The sequence below is a fragment of the Antechinus flavipes genome, chromosome 3, assembly GCF_016432865.1.
Source record: "Antechinus flavipes isolate AdamAnt ecotype Samford, QLD, Australia chromosome 3, AdamAnt_v2, whole genome shotgun sequence".
Classification (NCBI taxonomy): domain Eukaryota; kingdom Metazoa; phylum Chordata; class Mammalia; order Dasyuromorphia; family Dasyuridae; genus Antechinus; species Antechinus flavipes.
The window spans coordinates 12920353-12939980 of NC_067400.1; the positions used below are offsets into that span (position 1 = coordinate 12920353).

At 43.2% G+C, this 19628-nt stretch overlaps 1 protein-coding gene across 1 annotated transcript in view; it reads left to right on the forward strand.

Moving 5' to 3' along the window:
- Positions 1–2343: 2343 nt before the first annotated feature.
- ARHGEF26 (Rho guanine nucleotide exchange factor 26) overlaps positions 2344–19628 on the forward strand; it is a 134197-nt gene continuing 116912 nt past the window's right edge. Inside the window, exons 1-4 of the mRNA XM_051991799.1 lie at positions 2344–2438; positions 2812–4044; positions 7553–7592; positions 12650–12795. Coding sequence (XP_051847759.1) covers positions 2872–4044; positions 7553–7592; positions 12650–12795 — 1359 coding nt within the window. The 5' untranslated portion in view covers positions 2344–2438; positions 2812–2871. The remainder of the gene's footprint in view (positions 2439–2811; positions 4045–7552; positions 7593–12649; positions 12796–19628) is intronic.

The window sequence follows — 19628 nt, forward strand, 5'->3', positions numbered from 1 at the left end:
AGACATGGAGTAAGAAAGGTTCAAACCTCTCCTCTGACACTTTCTGGCTATATGACCTTAAATAATTCATTGAATACCTTCTCCCATTCCAATTTGTTTTGTTATCTATAGAAAGGGATCACAGCTGGGCCGCAAACTTCACAAGGTTGTTGAAGGCTTAAAACAATAATAAATGGATGTTTTTCTTTTCAAAATTTTAAAAATAACACAGACGAGCCCTGAAAAAACTATCTATTGTTACTTATTGTTTACATCCACCTGATATGTACAGAAGAAAACCTGAAGATAGGATTATGTTCTGTGGCACTGATTTCTGATTTCTCTAGAAGCCTGAGAGCATGTAACAGAATTTATTTTTATTACTAGTATAAACATTTCCTAGCTACTCAAAGGTAATGTCTGAACTGAATTTGGAAGAAAATTGGGGTTTTTCTGAGGCACAGGTGAAGGTGAATTCCAGACTTAGGGACAATACCTGCAAAGGAACAGAGACTCATAAAAACAAATGGGGCAGAGGAACAGCCCAAAGACAAATCTGGTGGACAGAAGGGTGTATGAATGGGTAGGAAGAATTTGTAAGGATGGAAAGGTAAGTTGAAGTCAGGCTGTAAAAAGAAGAGTTAGAGGTGATAGAGATCCATTGGACTGTCTTGGGTCAGGGAGCTTTAGGAGTCAAGTTGGCTTAAAGATTCACCGGAGAGAAGAGAGGCTCGAGTTAAGGATTCGAAGCAGGGCCATTGATGTGGCCATGATAAAAGCAATGAGGGATGGAGGTGAACTCTTGAGATATTTGGACAGAAGGGGGCAGAAAGGTGCAAGAGATTCTAGGAGGGAGAATCGATGAGAGCTGACAACTGATTGAGTATGTGGGGGAGAAGGAAGAAGGAGGTGTGGAGATGAAGGTTATGAACCTTAACTGCAATCTTCCTGACCCGCCTTCATCAGAGAGAGGGAAACGTTGGAAAGTCCACTTGTCTTGTGTGAGCCTTTCCCCCACACCCAACCCCCTTCTCTTTAGGTCAGCTTTTTCTTGGTGTGTGTGTGTGAGATCTGGATCCTTTTGGCAGGCGGGGGAAGCTGATGGATCTCTTCTTAGAATGTTTAAAAATAAATACAATTCGTAGGATTAGAATTACATGAATTATAATGAAACTATAAAGAAATTTTAAAAATCCAGATCAAGAGAGGAACGGTCTTAAAATCGGAAAACCCAAATTCCAGATTTGTATTTAACACTGGGCTGGTCACAATTTATGGAGAGTTGGAGAGGCCGGATTGTGAAGGCCCTGCCAATTCCCAAGCCACTGGCCTGGGGCAATATCCCATTCCATCCCTGCATCACAACCAAGCCGGACGTTTGAGAAATGGAGGGGGAAAAGCTTCCTTAAGATTTCGGTAAATGGCCCATAACCGGTGGCTCACACACCTACACAGGTCACACTACACACACACACACACACACACACACACACACACACACACACACACACACACACTTCTTGGTCACGTGTTGGAAGGAAGCCTTTTCTCTTCCACGCCGTCTCCTGTCTAAGTTAGGATTCCGAAGTTCCCCATCGAGCTCACTTCTATTCACTGGGACTCAGTTTCCCCATTTATAAGACCAGGGTTCGGGTTAGCTGTCCCTTCCAGCTCTCCATCAGTGACTGGAAGGGGAAATCGAGGAAGCACTCAGCCCCGAGGCGCGGGAGGGAAGGCTGCCCCTCGGCAACCCCCGGCTCCGAGCCATCCAGCCCAGGCAGCTGAAGTCTCCCAGAACGAGCTCTTTTCGGGAGCCGAAACCCAGTTACTCCTGCGCCTAATCCGCAAAGGGCTCCCTCAGTTTCTTCCCGTCTCTCTGTCTCTCCGGTTCTCGGTCGGGTCTCTCCCTCTCTTATCTCTCGGTCTCCGTCTCCCTCCTCCCTCTCCCCTCCCCTCCCCACCCCCTCCGCTCAGGCCAGCCCTATCCCGGACCCTTTCAAGGGATCCCGAGGCACCGAAGCGGGCACCGGGGGACCCCCTCTCCCCGACAGGGCGGCCACACCCAGGCCTCCCCTGGACGGTCCGAGGGTCTCTGGCTTGCCTGGCCCGGCCTCCTGGGGATCGCCGCGCTTTCCCCGTGCCCTTGCCACCGGGCCGGCCTGACCTCAGGGCCAGCCTCCCCTCCCGCCCCGGCTGCTCACTTGTCCTCCGGGCGGAATGAAAGCCCCCTCCCCCGAGCTGGAGCCAGGCCCGGCTGGCCGGGACAGGGGGCGGGCCCGGGGCGGGGTCCGGCCCTCGGGGGCGGGGGGAGGGCGGGCCCGCTGCACGGGGGCCGGGCTGGGGCTCCGGGGCGGCTCTTGGCTCCCGCCGTCGCCTCAGCCTCCGCCTGGGCTGTAGTCCGGGACCCGGGCCACCCACCGGGCAGACTGGCTCGCCGGGGCTCGGAAGCCTCTTGGAAGGTAGGTGCGATCGCTTCTGCGAAGTACTTCTGGAGGAGGAGGGGGAGGACGGGTGGTCGTCCCGGGAAGGAGTAGGAGTGAGCACTCCTACTTGGGAACATTTCCCCGGGAAGAGTGAGATCCGCTCCTGGGGTGGGTCCTCGGCGTCCCCTCCCCCTCTCAGCGCTTAAGGAAGGGGGCGAGGGAGGAGGGGGCTGCGGAGCTGCTTCCCTGCTCGCCCCCGCCCCTCAGCTCCCTGGGCGGCCGCCGCTCCCCCTTCAGCAGCCCGAAGCAGCTCTCCCTCCCTCTGTCCTCCTCCCCGGAAAAAGGGGGTGGGGGCTGGGCTGCTGCCCCCACTCTCGGGCTACCTCGCTCACTTCTGCCTTCCCCTTAGGAGACGAACGCCGGGCCCGGCTGATTGCGGTGTCCCCCTCCCGAGCCCCGGGGGTCCGTGATGGAGCGCGGCGGTGAGAGCGAAGTGGACTTTTCAAGCCACAGCGGCGTTACCCCTTTATGGAGGAGGCGATCCACCCCGCAGCCCCAGCTGCTGGTCCGGAACAAGCCCCGACCCCAGTCCTACCAGAACCCCACTGGGCTGCTCATCACCGATTTCCCCGTGGACGACAGGGGGGCGTTCACAGGGAAGGAGCCTTCCCACACGGGGAGCATCTCTTCGGCTTCCCCTTCTCCATCCCCATCTCCGGACCGCAGGATGCTCCCGAGGAGCCCCTTGCTGTGGTGCCCGAACAGGGGGCCTGTGGCCAACGGGAAGGCTCACTCTCTGGATTTCAGAGCCGTGTCCCCGAGGCTGCGGGACGAGAAGTCAGCCCCCCTCTATCAGAGGGGGGCCGGCCCTTCCCTGAGCTGCCCGGGACCGGGCGCACCCCCAGACGCTCAGGCCAAGCACCCCCAGAGGAGTGCCAGTACCTCCATCCCGAGGAGCCCTGGCGACGAGCTGGGGGCCCTGAGCGCCAGCACGGGGGCTTCGCTCAGCGCCTCGGTGCCCGCTCTCTGCCGCTCCTCACCCAGCCAGCCCGTCCTCTGCCGCTCCTCACCCAGCCAGCCTGCCCTCTGCCGCTCCTCACCCAGCCAGCCTGCCCTCTCCCGATTGCCACCCAGCCAGCCTGCCAGGGAGCCGGAGAGGGCGCCCGGGAAGCTCTCGCCCTGCCCCCCGAGGACTCCCCCCGAGCCCAAAGTGGCTCTCCAGCGTCTGCCTTCCAGCCCCGAAAAGCCCGTGGTGATTCTGAGCACCAACAGCCCGGCCGCCCTCAAAGTGGGGAAGCACCAGATCATCCCCAAGGGCTTGGCCTCGGACATTAAGATCAGCAAAGCCAGCGCTCCCAGCTCCGAGCCCCACAAGAGGCTCTTGAAGGTGCGCAGCCTGCTGGACCCCCTCAGCACCCCGCTGGTCCCCGCCGGCGACGCCGAGGGGGAAGCCGACAGCGACTTAGACAGCCCCGGGTCCCTGCGGAGAGCCCTGAGGTCCACGTCCTACCGCAGGGCCGTGGTGAGCGGCTTCGACTTTGACAGCCCTGCCAACTCCAAGAAGAAGAACCGAATGTCCCAGCCGGTCCTCAAAGTGGTCATGGAGGACCGGGAGAAAATCTCCAGCTTGGGGAGGATTAAGGTGAGTGAATGAGGAGGAACTGACCACATGCCCAAAGACTGTGTGTGTGTGTGTTTGTGGTGTGCGGATATGTGTGTGCGGTTCTGAGGTGTGTGTTTGTTTATGGATAGGTGTGAATGTGTTTGTTTATAGTGTATGTGCGTATATATGTGGTGTTTGTATTTGTGTTGTATGTTTTTGGTATGTGCACATGTAGTGTGCGTTTGGTGTGCCTGTATGTGTGTTTGTGATACATGCAAGGTATGTGTGTGGTGCATGTATGTGTTTGTGATGTGTGTTTGTGTGCATATGATATGTGTATGTTTCTATGTGGTGCATGTTTATATTTGTCTGATATGTGTTTCTGTGTGTATGCTGTATGTGTGTATGTGTGTTTTTGTGTGGTATGTCTAGGTATTTACGGGGTGTGTATATGTATGTGTTTGGTGTGTGGTGATGTATGCATGTATTTGTATGATATGCATGTCTGTGTGTATGTGTGTTTTTGTGTGGTGTGTGTATGTATTTACAGGGGTGTATATGTGTGTGTTTGGTGTGTGGTGATGTATGCATGTATTTGTATGATATGCGTGTCTGTGTGTATGTGTGTTTTTGTGTGGTGTGTGTATGTATTTACAGGGGTGTATATGTGTGTTTGGTGTGTGGTGATGTGTGCATGTATTTGTATGATATGCGTGTCTGTGTGTATGTGTGTTTTTGTGTGGTGTGTGTATGTATTTACGGGGGTGTATATGTGTGTTTGGTGTGCTGATGTATGCAAGTATTTGTATGATATGCGTTTCTGTGTGTATGTGTGTTTTTGTGTGGTGTGTGTATGTATTTACGGGGGTGTATATGTGTGTGTTTGGTGTGTGGTGATGTGTGCATATTTGTACGTATGTATGTTTACGTGGAGGATGTGATAAAACACTGTCAGCTTTTCTGGTTCAGCAGATGATGTTGGGCTGGACTCAGAGTGCCTGGACCCTGCCCCCCCTTCTCCACCCCCAGCCACACACCCTCCTGCCCACTGCAGCCCAGACTGGCAGCAACAGAGAAAGAATACTTTGGAGCAGAGTGTTGCAAATCCTTGTCTAACTCCATTCTGGAGCTCATGGGCAGAGTAGGGCTCTTCCAGCTTCAGGTGTGGACTTCCCAAAGCCAAAGCTTGCCCCTATCATCCTTCTCCCAATCAGTGCTAGTGCTCCCTGAATGCGGACTCCTCCATTTGGCCTTTACACCCCTCCCGGTGGGCTCCGGCCCTCCCTCAAACTGGCCTTCTTAGGGTTCCGTGTGCTTGCCATTCATATCTTCCTGTCTTTACCTGGCCATACTCCCCTCACTGCTCTCTGACCCCACTCCTGGTTTCCTTTACAGATCAGCTCTAACACCACATGCTGCCCAAGGCTTTCCCTCACGACCTTCCCCCAATTACCTTGTATTTATTTTTATATCTTTCTGGGTCTATAATTTCTTTTTTCTTCCTCTCCTCTATTTTTATGCTCCTAGAATGGCTGGTGGGACTTAGCTGCTGCTTATAAAAGCTTGTCGGGAATTGTGCTCAGGGTTAGGGATGGCGCCCAGAAATGCAGAAACAGCTTCTCTCTGTTAGTGTTTGCATCCTAATAGAGAACCAGCTGGTGATGTAAAGTTAGATGTGTGATCATTTCTTTTAGAGGGGAAGGCACTCATCAGTATCAGTGAAAGGACCTCCTGCAGAAAGTGGGGACTTGAGTAGAATCTTGAAAAAAGCTAAGAGAAAAGGGGATGGGATGGATCCAGAGCTGAGCTTTGGCAAAGTGGGAATGGCAATCAGCCAAGGAGAAGCAGTGTCTTGAGGTGTTGGGGGAGAGGGGGACTAGATCTGCCAGGAGAAGGAAAAATTATGAAAGAATGAAGCCTAAAAAGCCAGAACATTTGCAATTTAGATAGCCTCGGGTTCCGTAGGATACCCAGCCTTCTGAAATACATTGTTCTCACCTCTGCCTCTTAGAATCTCTAACTTTAGTTCAAATACCCTTTCCTACAAAAAAATACCATCTCCTTTCCTCCTCTCCCCTCCCCGCTGCCTTCACTCTGCTTCCCACCAAGTTCATGTCTATTTGTTTTCTATGTGCCTACTTTTATATAAGCCATCTTTTCTATAGAATATAAGTTTCTTGTGGGCAGGCCCTGTTTCATTCTTCATTTTGCACACTCAGTGCCTGGTAACACCTTAGTACATCCTTGTTGTTTCATTGACTACAGTATTTGTCCCAGGCCACTGGAAAGTTGGATGCGTGCACGCATGTGCACAATTCCAAGTTTTCCTGACTTGGCCAAGTCAGTGGCCAAGCAGTATTCACAGTCCCACCCCTAGGGAAATACTAACTCAGTTCTGTAGTGACTTCCTTCTGCCTGCTTTTCATTGTCTTTTTTAATTACTGAATGATTATCATTCAAAAATTATTCACTTCATTTCTCCTAAATAAAATGTGAACAACAGTTCCAGTCTCTCCAAGGATCGATCTCAAATGTTTTGACGACGACTGCTGCTACATTTGCTTATTTTTGTTAATTTTCCTAGTTTTTCATCTCATCTCTGACACTTATCTGTGTGACAATAGGAAGGCATTTAACGTAGATCCTCAATTTACCTCATCTATAAATTAGGAGTAATAAAATGTGTAATATCTCCCCAGGGGTATTATGAAAATCAAATGAGATAATGGAAGTAAAATGCTCCACAAGACTTAAAGCTCAAGTAAATGTCACCCATTTATTTAAATGTTAATAAATGGAACCTTGGTGAAAGAAGAAAGGGGGGGGGTGGGGAGGAAGGAAAGAAGGAAGGAAGGAAAAAAGGAAGGAGGGAGGGAAAGAAGGAAAGAAAGAAGATGGGAAGAAAGGAAGGAAATAAAAGGGAGGAAGAGAAAAGGAAAAAAAGAGGGGAAGGAAGAAGAGAAGGAAAGGAAAAAAGGGAGGGAAAGAAGGAGGGAGAAAAGGGAGAAAAGAGGAAAAAAGGAAATTAGATGTGTGAGTGAATCCACTTTTTCTAGAAATGAGACAATCTCTACAATAGATCAGGAACTTACTTTAGCTTGCATACAGTTAACATTTTTTGGCAGCCACATCTTTTCTTGATTAATTAGAGAACTGTAACTCGTCTATATAAATGTCATGTATTTAATGCACACGAGTCTGTTTTATTTTAGAGGGTTATGGTCTTGCAGAAAGGAGCTTACATAAAATTTTGTCATAAAAAAAAAAAAGAATTCTCATAGCAGAAACAAGTTTAGTTGAGCATTCATGTTGTGATGTTGCTGGAACAGAAACGCTGATAGGTGGAAGGCTGTTACTTTGGTGGGTGGGCCTTGGTTCTCACTACCTGTAGAGCATCCTCCCAATTGTATGAATGGCCCATCCTTAGTAGAGATAACTGTTCAGAATTTTTAAAAGACATAAATCAGTCTGTACATTATGTAGATTTGTGCTTGGTCCCATTGGCTCCTATGTGATTTGCTCTCTTTTTGCTTTTCATGTTTCATAGAAGAAAATGCTGAAAGGACAAGGAACGTTTGATGGGGAAGGTGAGCATATGTTTCTCTCAGACAGTCCAATTTCTTTTCTGTTTTTTTCAATATGAAAAAAATTACAAGAACGTGAGAAAAATTACAGAATATAAGCACCCTGAGGGCAAGGATTTCAACTAAAGAAACAACCAAAATTGATTTTTTTAAATGACTAAAACATCACCCCTTTTACCATATTAAGTATTTCAAAGTTCTGAGTTTAAATATTAGCTAATACTAGAAGCCACTGTGGAGGAAACAATAGGATGTCATGGATGGATGGAACATGGGACTGGATCCAGAGGGTCCAAGTTCAAAAATCTAGCCCTGCTAATAATTCTTTGTGTGACCCTGAACAAATCACTCACCCTCTTCTTTTGAAATATGAGAGATTACCTGTAAGGGCTCTTTGGCTCTTGGTATAAATGACCCTAAGATTTCACCTGTGTTTCATTTCTATTCATAGTAGGACATTTATTCTATCAAAAATGAATAGACCTTCCTATTACATCTGTCTTTTCAGTATGGAAAAATAAAGTTCTTTAAAATTGTTTTCAGAGATTTTCATTGGCTTTTTCCCCATTGCAATTATCATCTCTCATTTTAGATTCTGTGATTGGGGAAAAGTGCATCCAGGATGAGGCAATGAATACTCGTTCTTCAGTTTAGGGTTCTGACACTGTTTCTATGACCTTCACCTGCACTAAGGGCAGCCTTGCCAGTTACTCACTAATCAAATTAATGAACTTTGACCAAGAATCTGGTCCCTCAAAAAAAAAAAAAAATACTTGACTTGTAGCAGCTGCTGCCCCAGAGGAAAAGTCAGGGTCAGCATGGAAAACAAGTACCTGATATTCGTTTAAAAAAAAAAAAAATCAGACTTATGATTTCAAAGATTGATCAGTGAGGAAACTACCAACAGAAATTGGCACATACTCTGGGATTTACAAGCTTAGAAGTCTTCATGGCAACATTGAGTAATTAAATGATTTTCTAGTTTAAAAAAAAAAAATTTAAGAAAGTGGGAAAAAACTGCAGAGACTCTCTCATTTTCATGGATGGGGAAACTGAGGCCCATCTCAGCTTTTATAATTTACAGTATGTAGAATTCAGAGACCATCTAATCCCCCACCATCATTTTTACAAGTAAAAAAAAATGAGCCCCTATGGAACCTAAGACTAAACAGGGTATCAGTCCTGTTCTTTCCATTGAACACAGAGCTAGCTCTATCTAAGCACACCTGCCCTGACACATGGAATCCAAACTGATGGGACAGATGTAAAAGGAATGATGATTTGTTTTACCAGAAGCTTCTAGCCCAAAACACTTGAAATGATTCCATGTTAGTGTTGCATTGAGCCCAAGTTTTAGTTGTTGAAAACTGAATTTTTGCGCTCTTAAGAAAGTCTGTGCTGAGGGAGGTGCCCCAAACCATTGCGTCATGTGTGCAATGACAATCCTTCCCTTCCATCCTCCTCTGCTACCTCTGACCCTGACTCAGAGTTCTTGGAGACTCTGCCAGTGGACACTGTCCACCTACATACCTAGATTCATCACAGGGTGATGGATTTTTTTCATCCCAAGAACTCTTATAGACAATCAGCTCTGCTGATTGTGCAGTGGATAGTTTTGGACCCAAATCAAGGAAGACCCAGGTTCAAACCAGGTTTCATATACTTACTAGCTGTTTGATCCTGATCTGGGTCCCTTTGACCTCTCCCTACTTCAGTTTCCTTAATTGTTAAAAAGGGGGTAATAATACCAATACCTCCCTCCCAGGGTCACTAGGAAGCTAAAATGAGATATTTGTAAAACACTTCGCAAACCTCAAAGCCCTATAGAAATGCTGGTGATGATGATGATGATGATGATGATGATGATGATGATAATGATGATGTCAAAGAAGAGTTATGATCTGTGGTGGGAGAGTAAACCCTCGAGATTATAGGATCATGGGTACTTGAAGTATTGACATAGTTAACATAACTCATGTTCAAGAGACATTTGAAGTTTATCAAGTGTATTTGTCAGAGGCAAGTAGTTTTTAAAATCTCATTTGACAGATAAGGAGAGTAAGGTAAAGTGCTCAGTGACGCCCCAGGGTATGCAACCTTGGAGTACTACTGAGCCTGGATTCCAAAGCAGCTGTTCTTACTCCCAGGTTGAGGTTTTTTCCATTGTCTCATGGGGCTTTTTGGAGGGTGATTTGTGTCTTCAGTGATTTTACAGATCCTTGGTCCTAGCAGGAAGCTCCGAAGTCATGTAGTTCAGCCCTCCTAGTTTATTATGGCTGAGGGGAGAAGCTCCAAGAGCCTTTGTGAAGTGGCTGAGATCTGCTTGTGCTAGAAGGCCAGGATGAGAGTCTTATCTCCTGATTTCTACTACTATTGTCACCACCCTAGGATTCTAGTCTTCAGAAAACCTCCTGGAAACTCTTCCTCAAAGGTTGAAAAACTTTTTTTTTTTTTTTTTTTTTTTTTTTTTTAAGGATGGAATCCTCACCTTTGGCACAGGTTACAAACTAGCTCACTTTCAAAGAGCCGCTTCTGGGTGTCCATCCATTCCCATCTCCTATCATTTCTGATAATCTTTGGCTTCTGTTTCATCCCTATCCTTCCAGGACATCCTAGGGGCTTTAGGTGGGAGGGCCAAGGAAAAAAATGAAGAGGGCTTTCTTTCTAAAAAAGCTTTGTAAAAAGGTTTGTAAGAAAACCCTATTTGCCAACTTTAAAGCAATATATAAATATGAGTTATTACTCTGGTATGTAATCTTGGCCTTGACCCAAGCCCAGTCAATGGAAACAGAAGGATTTCTCCTTTACATGAAGCAGAAAAAAACTTCTCCCATTTCCTGGTATTTTAAATGCCACGATTAATCCCAATTCAAAGCTAATGAATATGCTCAGCATCTGCTCTGTGCCCAGCAGTGTGCTAGAAATGGGCCTGCTCTTGGGTTAGGAAGAGAAAATATCTGGATGTGAGTTTCCTTGATATCGTACATCCCAGTGTGAGCCTTCCTTCCACCTATGGAAGCCATTAAAGAAACTGCAAGCAATCCACTGAGGTTAACTTGGGGGCTAAGAAATCTGCTCCATAACATCTAGACAGCTGCTAACTGAGCTGGGACTTAAACCTACATCCCTCTGGCTCTGAGGCCAGATTTCTATCTGGTTGATAAGCTTCAAACACCAGCTGACTGTGTCACAGGCTCATTCATTCCCCGCCTCCTTCCCCATCTCACTCAAAAACATTTCAGTGGCTAGAATTCATTTGAATCTCCCTCTGCCTCAATCCCAATTGACTTCCCAGTCTTATATCTTTGTATTTTTCCAGCCTGCTCCCTCTCTTCCAGTTGATCTTGTTAATTGCCCTTTTAATAGCTATGTGACCCTCTTCTGGTTCCTTTAACCTCTCTCTACCTCAGTTTCCTCAATTGTAAAAAGGGGGTAGTAATACCAGTACCTACCTCCCAACGTTGCTATGAAGCTAAAACAAGATAATATTTGCAAAGCATTTTGCAAACTTTAAAGCCCAAAAGAAATGCTAGTGATGATGATGATGATGATGATGATGATGTTAAAGAAGAATGATGGTGGGAGAGTGAGCACAGCTCTGAGGATCAGCCCCTCCATGATTCTTTTTCTTTATCCCACAATTATTAATGCCTTGTCCTCTTGAAGTTACTATGTGCATCGTTTAAGACTTATTGATGTACTTACATGTACTTCACCGATTATTTGTTTCCATTTTCTTTGACTCTCGTTGTACACTGAACATAATAGGCAGTTAATAAATGTCAAGTAGAATTGAACTGAGTTATAAAGATGCAAAACATCATGGAATAAAGTGTCAAGTTGGGTGATATAAAATATTAGGCACTTAGGAGAATTCTGCAAAGGAGAAATCAATGTGTAATAATAGTAGGGAAAAAGTGTAAAGGATAGGAATCAATTCACATAAAAACAGATGTTTTCTTGAACTGACTCTCTCATGGGTGGAGGAAAGGAAATTAAACAATTTGTTTTTAACAAGTATAAATGTGCTTAATCAATGAAATCTAATAATTCAGGTGATTAAAAAAGAAGTCTTTTTTTTTTTTTTTATTCTGTTAGAAAAATATTCAGATAAAAAAGGAGATTTTATATACCACTCAAATCCCAGGTCCATTTGTCTCTTATTTATAAAGGATGCCTTTGAGACTTGATATTGCTTAAAAGAATGAATGAAAAGAAAGCTAACATAACTTTATACTTCAATAAGAGAGACATAGCAATCAGGAGATGATCCTGTGGTCAGACCACTTCCAGAATATTATATATATCTGGTTCTAGGTGCCATCTTTTTGGAAGGACGTTGGAGAACTGGAGAGTGTAACCAGAGCTTCAGTGACCCAGTTCGTGACATGTGAAGAACAATTCAGGAAGTGGTAGTATTTAGTGGGGAGAAGAGAAGACATGAGAACTGTCTTCAGGTGTTTGAAGGTGTTACTTGGAAGAGAAATTGGACTTGGTCTGCTTAGACCTAGAGGCTAGAATTTAGAGGGAGAGGTAGAAGATACAAAAAGCCAATTTCACACTGATTGAAAGGAAGCAATCCCTAGCAATTAATGGTTCCCAAAATGAAATGGACAGCCTTGAATGAGAGTGGATTTGTCCTCCTTGGGGATTTCATGTGAAAACTGAATGAGAATCTGTTGAGTAGGTCAGCCATTCTTGGCCAAAAATGAGTTGGACTAGATAGTGTCTGTTTTTCATCTCTCCTTTGGTGAACCAAGGAGATGTATCTAGAGCTTCTTTGGAAACAAATGGAGAAAAGAACCAGATTTGCTATTTCAATGATGGGAGGAAACTCCTCCACCAGTGCAGATGGACATATTCCCTGCACTTTACAGTCTAGAGTATATGTCTAGAACGTTGAGAAGCTAACTTGCCTGAGGTCGCCCTTCAGTAGGGTCAGAGGGAAGAACGGAACCCAGTCCTCCTGGCTTCCATGATATCTTCCTGCCTCTATTTGTAAATAAGTGTACAGTTTGGGGACAATTCATTACAAATTTGTGGCTTTTTTCTTATTGTAGAAAATGCTGTATTGTACCAGAACTACAAAGAAAAAGCTCTCGATATTGACTCTGATGAAGATTCAGAGCCGAAAGAGCAAAAGCCAGATGAAATCATCGTAATTCACTACAAGCCACTGAGGTCCACGTGGAGCCAGCTTTCTGCAGTGAGTATTGATCGGTTTTGTCTCTCTCCAATTAAAAAAAAGTCTGTCAATAAAAAGGTATTAAAAAAAAGTAAATATAGGAATTGTGTGTGTGTGTGTGTTTATGAGTGTGTAAGAGTAGGTGTAATTGAGTGATTGTGATATATGTGTATGAGGATATGAATGATCTATATATATGTAAGAGTGTGTTTGAGTATGTATATGTGTGTGAAATGCATGAGTATGTGCATATGTATGGTATGAGCGTAAGAGTGTATGTGAGTGTGTGAGATTCTGTATGTGAAATTCTGTTTGAGTGTGTGTATATGACTGTGTTGTATCTGCAAGTGGGGGTAGGTGTATTTATGTGTGTGTGAAATGTGTGTATGAATGTGTATGTGTTTATAAGTGTATGGGAGTATAGATCTAAGTGAGTATATGTATATGAATATATGTATGTTTGTATATATGAATGTGTATGTGTATGTGTATGTATCTCTGAGTATGTATATGTGAGTGAAGTTGTGTATTATTTTTGTACATATATGTGATATGAGTGTCAGAATATGTTTGAGTGTGTAAATTCTGTATGTGTATGGTTGTGTTGTGTGTGTGTGTTTTTGTATGAGTTTGTGTATGACAGTTGTATTTGTGTGTATGTGTGTGTGTTTTTTCAGCTTAATTTTCATGTTTCCCAAGAGCATTTTATCATTGCTTTGCTAATCCCTGCCGCCTCAGAGGTTGATGGGACTTGTTTTATCAGTAGATAAGAAGAAGCCTAAGGAGCTTTTGAACCGGAGTAATTTGAAGTAATTTATAGCTGTTATACAATGTAATGTGTTTAAATGTTCTGCACAGAGTCTCCTTTGTCTGAGCTTGTTTCCTTATTACCCTTTCCTTCTAATTTCCTTGTCCGTGGAAGTCATTTGTGGACTTTGTTGCTTGTGGGGGAGGGCCTGGGGTGATATTCTGGCATTTGTGTGACTGGTTTCCTTTTCATCCAAAAGGTTTTGCGTTCCTTAATCAGGGACCATTACTTAAGACAGTTTGATCCTTTTCCTATGTGCATAAAATGGCCTCTTACACTCCAGGGAAGCAGTGATTCAGTGGAAATTTTATGATATTTGGATTCAGAAAACCTCAGATCTGGATTTGAATCCTACGTTTATCACTATCTACCTGTATAATTTTGGGAAAGAGAGGGAAAGTCCCTCTCTCTTTATTTATCTGTAAAATAAATTGAATTAAATGACTTCTTGCTCTTTCCCACTCAAAGTAATGATCTTAAGACAAGTCGTCAATTAGCAAAACAAACCTTTGATTTTGGTACATAATCCATTTTTGGACAGCTTCAGGTAAATTTAGGAATGAGAAAAAAAGAAATGACAAAGGGAAATCTACTGTAAGCAAACTTATATTTAAAAAAGTTTTAATATAAAATAATAATTTTAACAATGAAATGTAAAATGACTAAAACTTGTCATTAACATCTTTTTTAAAAACATTGCCTATATATTCCAATGTATCTCTCCATGTTCTCCCTCCCAGAAAATTATCTCTTATATCAAAGAATAAAAAAGGTGGGGGAGAACTAATACATCAAAATTGTTTGACATTACTTGTAGTATTCCACACCCAAGGTGCTCCACCTTGTCTTTGGTGCTAAACTTACTCATTATAATCTCACAACATTTGGTTTCATTTGTTTTGCTGTACTTCCATTTACCTTAGTGTAGTCATGGCTTTTTCTGGGTCTTTTTCACTTCACTTTGAATCAGTTCTTCTAAGTCTTCCTGTACTTCTCAATTTGTCACTTGTCATTTCTTACCACACGGTGACATTGCATAAGGATCATGTAGCGTTTTTTGTTTAGCTAGCCAATCAATTAACTAGCATTTATTAAGCACTGGGCTAAGATTTGGGGGATAGAAACAAAGGCCCCCCACAGGTCCCTGTTCTCAAAGAGTTTACAGCCTGATTTCAGGGCTGTGTGTGTGTGAGACATGAGAACAAAGACACATATTGGATAAAAATGGGAGTGGTTTCAGTGGGGTGACTGGGAAAGGTCTCCAGAAGATGGAGCTTTAGCTGACCCTATTTAGCCAAATAAGACAGGAGGTGGAGATAAGAAGGGAAGCATCCCAGTCATGGGGGCCAGCTGGTGAAAATGCCTGGAGTTGGGAGATGGATTTTCTTTTGGAAATAACAGCAAGTGGGACACACTAGTTGATAGAGTGAATAGAGCACCAGCCCTGAAGTCAGGAGGACCCGAGTTCAAATCTGGCCTCAGACCCTTAAGACTTCCTAGCTGCATGACCCTGGGCAAGTCACTTAAGCCCAATTGCCTCAAGGAGGGGAAAAAAGGGAAATAACAGCAAGAGGTGACTGTGTAATTGGATTTCAGGTGGCAGATGGAGGGGAATGAGGCATAAGAAGACTGAGTGGATAAGAAGAGGCTTCTAAAGAGCTTTAATAGACAAGCAAAGGGTTGATATTTGATTCTGAAAGTAACAAAGATTTACTGATAAAGGATAGTTTACTGATAAGGAAGACTAGCACGGTAGTCATTTTTTATTTTTAATTTGTTGCTACCACGAGAAGTTTCACACACACACACACACACACATATAAATTCATATATATAGGTCTATATTGGTCTATGAGTCCCTCCTTTTTTCACTGACTTTCTTGGTAGCTGGGAGAACAGAGATCTCTAGCATTGGAATCCCTAAGTCAAAAGATGTTAAGGACCACACCTAAATGTGAAGGGGCAGATGAGTTCTCCGAAAGCCCCCACAGCTGTGAATCATAACACCCCTGAAGGAATTGCAAATCAGCCTGCTGTGCAGATGTTGTTTGTGGTTTGGGAATGAAATAAATTGGAGGCAAGAGGGAAGAGGTCAGAGAACGTTACTGCTTCTCAGTCTCCTTGTATCGTTATCATCCTCTCACATGAAGGGATCTGTTCTGCTGGTCAGAATTAGATCCCCTGCAGCCACTAGCAAGTGGCTCCCTTAACACAAAAGGCTTTGGACACGAGGAAAAACTCTATGAAATAATTCAAGATGGTTCAAGGATTATCATTTAAGTGAGGAGCCAGAGAGATGGACCTAAGACCACGAGAATAGGAACAATATTCTTAGGAACCATATGAACCACAGCAAAGTTTCTCCAGAATCCCACAGAAGGTAAAATGTCCCTTGGAACATTTGGAAATAGAGCTAGAGACGACTCTAAAAAGCCTGATTTCTATATTAAGCATCGTCACATTAAAATGGGATAATTAAATAATACTTATGATCACCCATAAGGTTAGGACTTTATAAAAATGTTTCAATGAATGATTGTGTCCCTGGATCCCCCATATATTTACAGGGCTGGTTGTGCGTGAGTTATATTGCATACGGCATTGGAGATCAGGGGAATTAATCTGGAGAAGGGAAAAGGAAAGATCATGACCAGGGTCGTATCAAGATTTATGGATAATGGCAGCTGAAAGCTGCTCAGTGATTTCAAAACAAAACAAGGAGTTTGCTGTTTGGAAACTGAGCTGGGCTTGCATTTATGTGTTTTTTTCATAACTATTTACCTAGATAAGACTTCAAGATGTGTTCCTTCCTTCTTCAAGAATCTTTTCAAAGTCCTCTCTTTGTGGTGAGGGCTTAATAAAGGCCACTAAGTGACAAGCCAGAGAACTTAGTCATTGTAGCCACATAATCAACTTTTTACATGCCCAGTTGGAATGCTTTGTCCCAGGGTTGGGACTTAGGATTGGTAAGAAGAAAGGTCTAGTGCAAGAGACTGGGATGGTTAGAAGATGGTCATATTTTGAATTGGCTTGATTTGGTTTGGAGTTACAGGAGGGTCATGTCTGAGGAGTTCTCTTGCATAGCTGGACTCTTGTTGAGGGGATTTCTGTGACTAGAGAGTGGAATACATGATGGCTGTCTTTAAGTAGTCATGAAAAAGAAATTAATTTAGTCTTCTTGGTCCTACAAGACAGAATCAGAAACAATAGGTAAAAGCAACAAAAAGGAGCATAATTAGAAATTTGTTAGAAGTAAAAACTTCCCAACTCTAATAAAGCAAAAATCATCCAAAAGTAGGATTGTGGACACCTTAAAAAAAAAATACCATGTAGAAAGGATTCTCCTACTGAGATTTAATAGTCCCTCAGAGTCCTTTTGATGAGATTCTGGGATCAGAAAAAGATTCACCTCTCTGGTGAATGGAAATGAGTTCTTTGGAGAGACATAGGATTCTTGCAGCTTTTCATTTTGGCTTCAGATTATCGTTTACCATTATCTTCTCCTAAACCTAGACTGAGAAGCTTTTTATCACTTTCCCTCCTACCCTTTTAAGCTCCCAGGTACTGAGAAGTCCAGATCAGATGCATAAAGATTTTTCTGTGCTGGGACACACTGCAGAAATCAACATAATGTACTTTCTGTTCTTCTTCTTTTTTTTTTTTTTTAATAGCTTTTTATTGACAAAACATATGCATGGGTAATTTTTCAACGTTGACCCTTGCAAAAACTTCTGTTCCAACTTTTCCCCTCTTTCCCCCCACTCCCTCCCCTAGATGGCAGATAGTCCCATACAGATTAAATATGTTAAAGTATGTTAAATACAATATATGTATACATATTTATACAGTTGTCTTGCTATACAAGAAAAATGATTTAGAAAGAAGGTAAAAATAACCTGGGAAGAAAAACAAAAATGCAAGCAAACAATAATAGAAAGAGTGGAAATGTTAGGTTGTGGAACTTTCTGTTCTTAACCTTAGGATTTAGGAGAATGCGTCTCCTAAACTTGCCCCTGGAATTTTATGTACTTCTATAATTCTGAGTCTTTTTGGAATTGAATCCAAATTAGTTATGTGCATTAGCTGGCTGACCGTGACCCAAAAGGACTCGGATTGGAATCCAACCCGGTTAGAGCTGTTGGAGTACGATTGCTAGAATTTTTGTAGCATTTTGTCTGTGTTAAGGTCTTTTGTTGCTGGAATTCCCTCGGCTGATGCAAATTATGAATTAGTTAAACTCTAAAGAATTGCTACATATCGCTAAGAAGCATTGGAGATGTCAACTCGGATCTTTTGAATTTTAAGTCTAGTATTCTTTCTAGTCCACCATGTTCTCATTCCTTGGATAGAAAAATATACTTCTACTCTTTATTCCATAGGAAAATCATTTTCATGCACCAGAGCCTAGAGTGAGGGAGGAGAGAATGAGACATAATATAGAGGAAATTTGAGAGAGAGCATTGTAGAGAATGTTCATGATGGATGGCCCAGTTAATTGATGTAAAGGATGAGTTGATGTCCTCTTGCTTTAAGGAAAGGAATGATGTCATAGGTAGCTAGAACATTGCATGAAAAGACTGCTTTATTCTTTGTATTTGTTTTCCCACTGAACTCCGCACTCCCTCATTATATGTTTGATATATAGTTAAGTACTTGATTGATTGATTTTGAATGGAAAGAATGGGGGAATACACTGAAGAACTGATCTGGGGAAGGGTAAAAGGATTGATGGCAGTGACTTCCCAGCTGAGTTTAGATAAAATAAATCTGTTGTGGATCCAGTCGGGGTGGTGATAACTTTGTTTAAGTATTGTTCAGATGCATGAAAAAAGAAGTGGAGTAGGTAAATGAGGATGGTAACCCAGAATAGGAGTTTGGAAAGGAATAAACTGTAAAACGGGATTAAGGCTCAAGGAATCTGAGAATGGAAGCTAGCATAAAGCTGAACTTGATAACTACAGCGACAAGATTGCAAAGGGAGGAAAATTAGACTAGAGTAAGGGAAATGGATTGTGTTTCAGACCAAGAGTGACCAGATCAGTCTCTAGGTAGATCATGTTTGAGACTGAAATGAAATGAGATGCTCATGGTGTGTCTTGGGGTTAAACAAAAGATTTCCTGAAGTCATAGCAGGGAAGGATAATCACTTGGAATTGTGCAAATTCAGTGGAACAATCAACCTTGCTTTGGAGTTGTCCATGGTGATCTTCCAGTTATGCATCAGAGAGGAATTGGAGCACTCCAAGATCTTTTATAATCAGGCAACCAGAAATTAATGTCCACAGTCTGAGCCATTGGTCCTCTGAGACAGTTAATCTTGAGGGTGAAATCTTTTAAAAATTAAAATCTTTTAAAGAAATGAACTAGCCTTGCCTTCATGGAAAGGGACTTCAGTAAATATTCCTGTTAAGTGAAACTGGGAAAGCAGGGAAGATGAGAGTGCCAGAAGTCATAGTGATTTGCCTGTCTGTAGTTATGTGTTGTCTCTTCCATTAGATTGTGATTTCCTGAAGTTGGAGACTCCCATTTACTCTTCTTTATATCCCAGTGCTTTGCAGAGTTCTTAGGAAACAGGAGGTGCTTAATAAATGTTTATTGACTGACAACTCTGGTATCTGATTGCTTTAAAACCAAGAAAAGATAGATGTCCTAAGACATGCTAGGGTAATTTAAATGATCATATCAGGTAGTACATGATATGACTGATTACCAGAGTTGATCATTTATCAAAGGATAAAGATTGCTTCTCCTCTGAAGATTACCTACAATTAGTGTGGCCTGGATAGTGCAAAGGAGACTAATGGAGGAGGTTTTGTTTGTCTGACCCAGTTAATGGGACACTAGATTGGAAGTCAAGAGATCTGAGTTCCTGACATTGCCACTTATGAGTTATATGGCTGATCAAGCCATGTCTGTTTTTCTGGTCATGAGTTTCCTTCCTGTAAAATAGGATTCCTGTTTATATTACCTATATGACAGGGTTGTGAAGGAAGCACATTTCCAACTTTGAAATCTCATGAGCTGCTGTTATTGCCTGAGTCGAGCC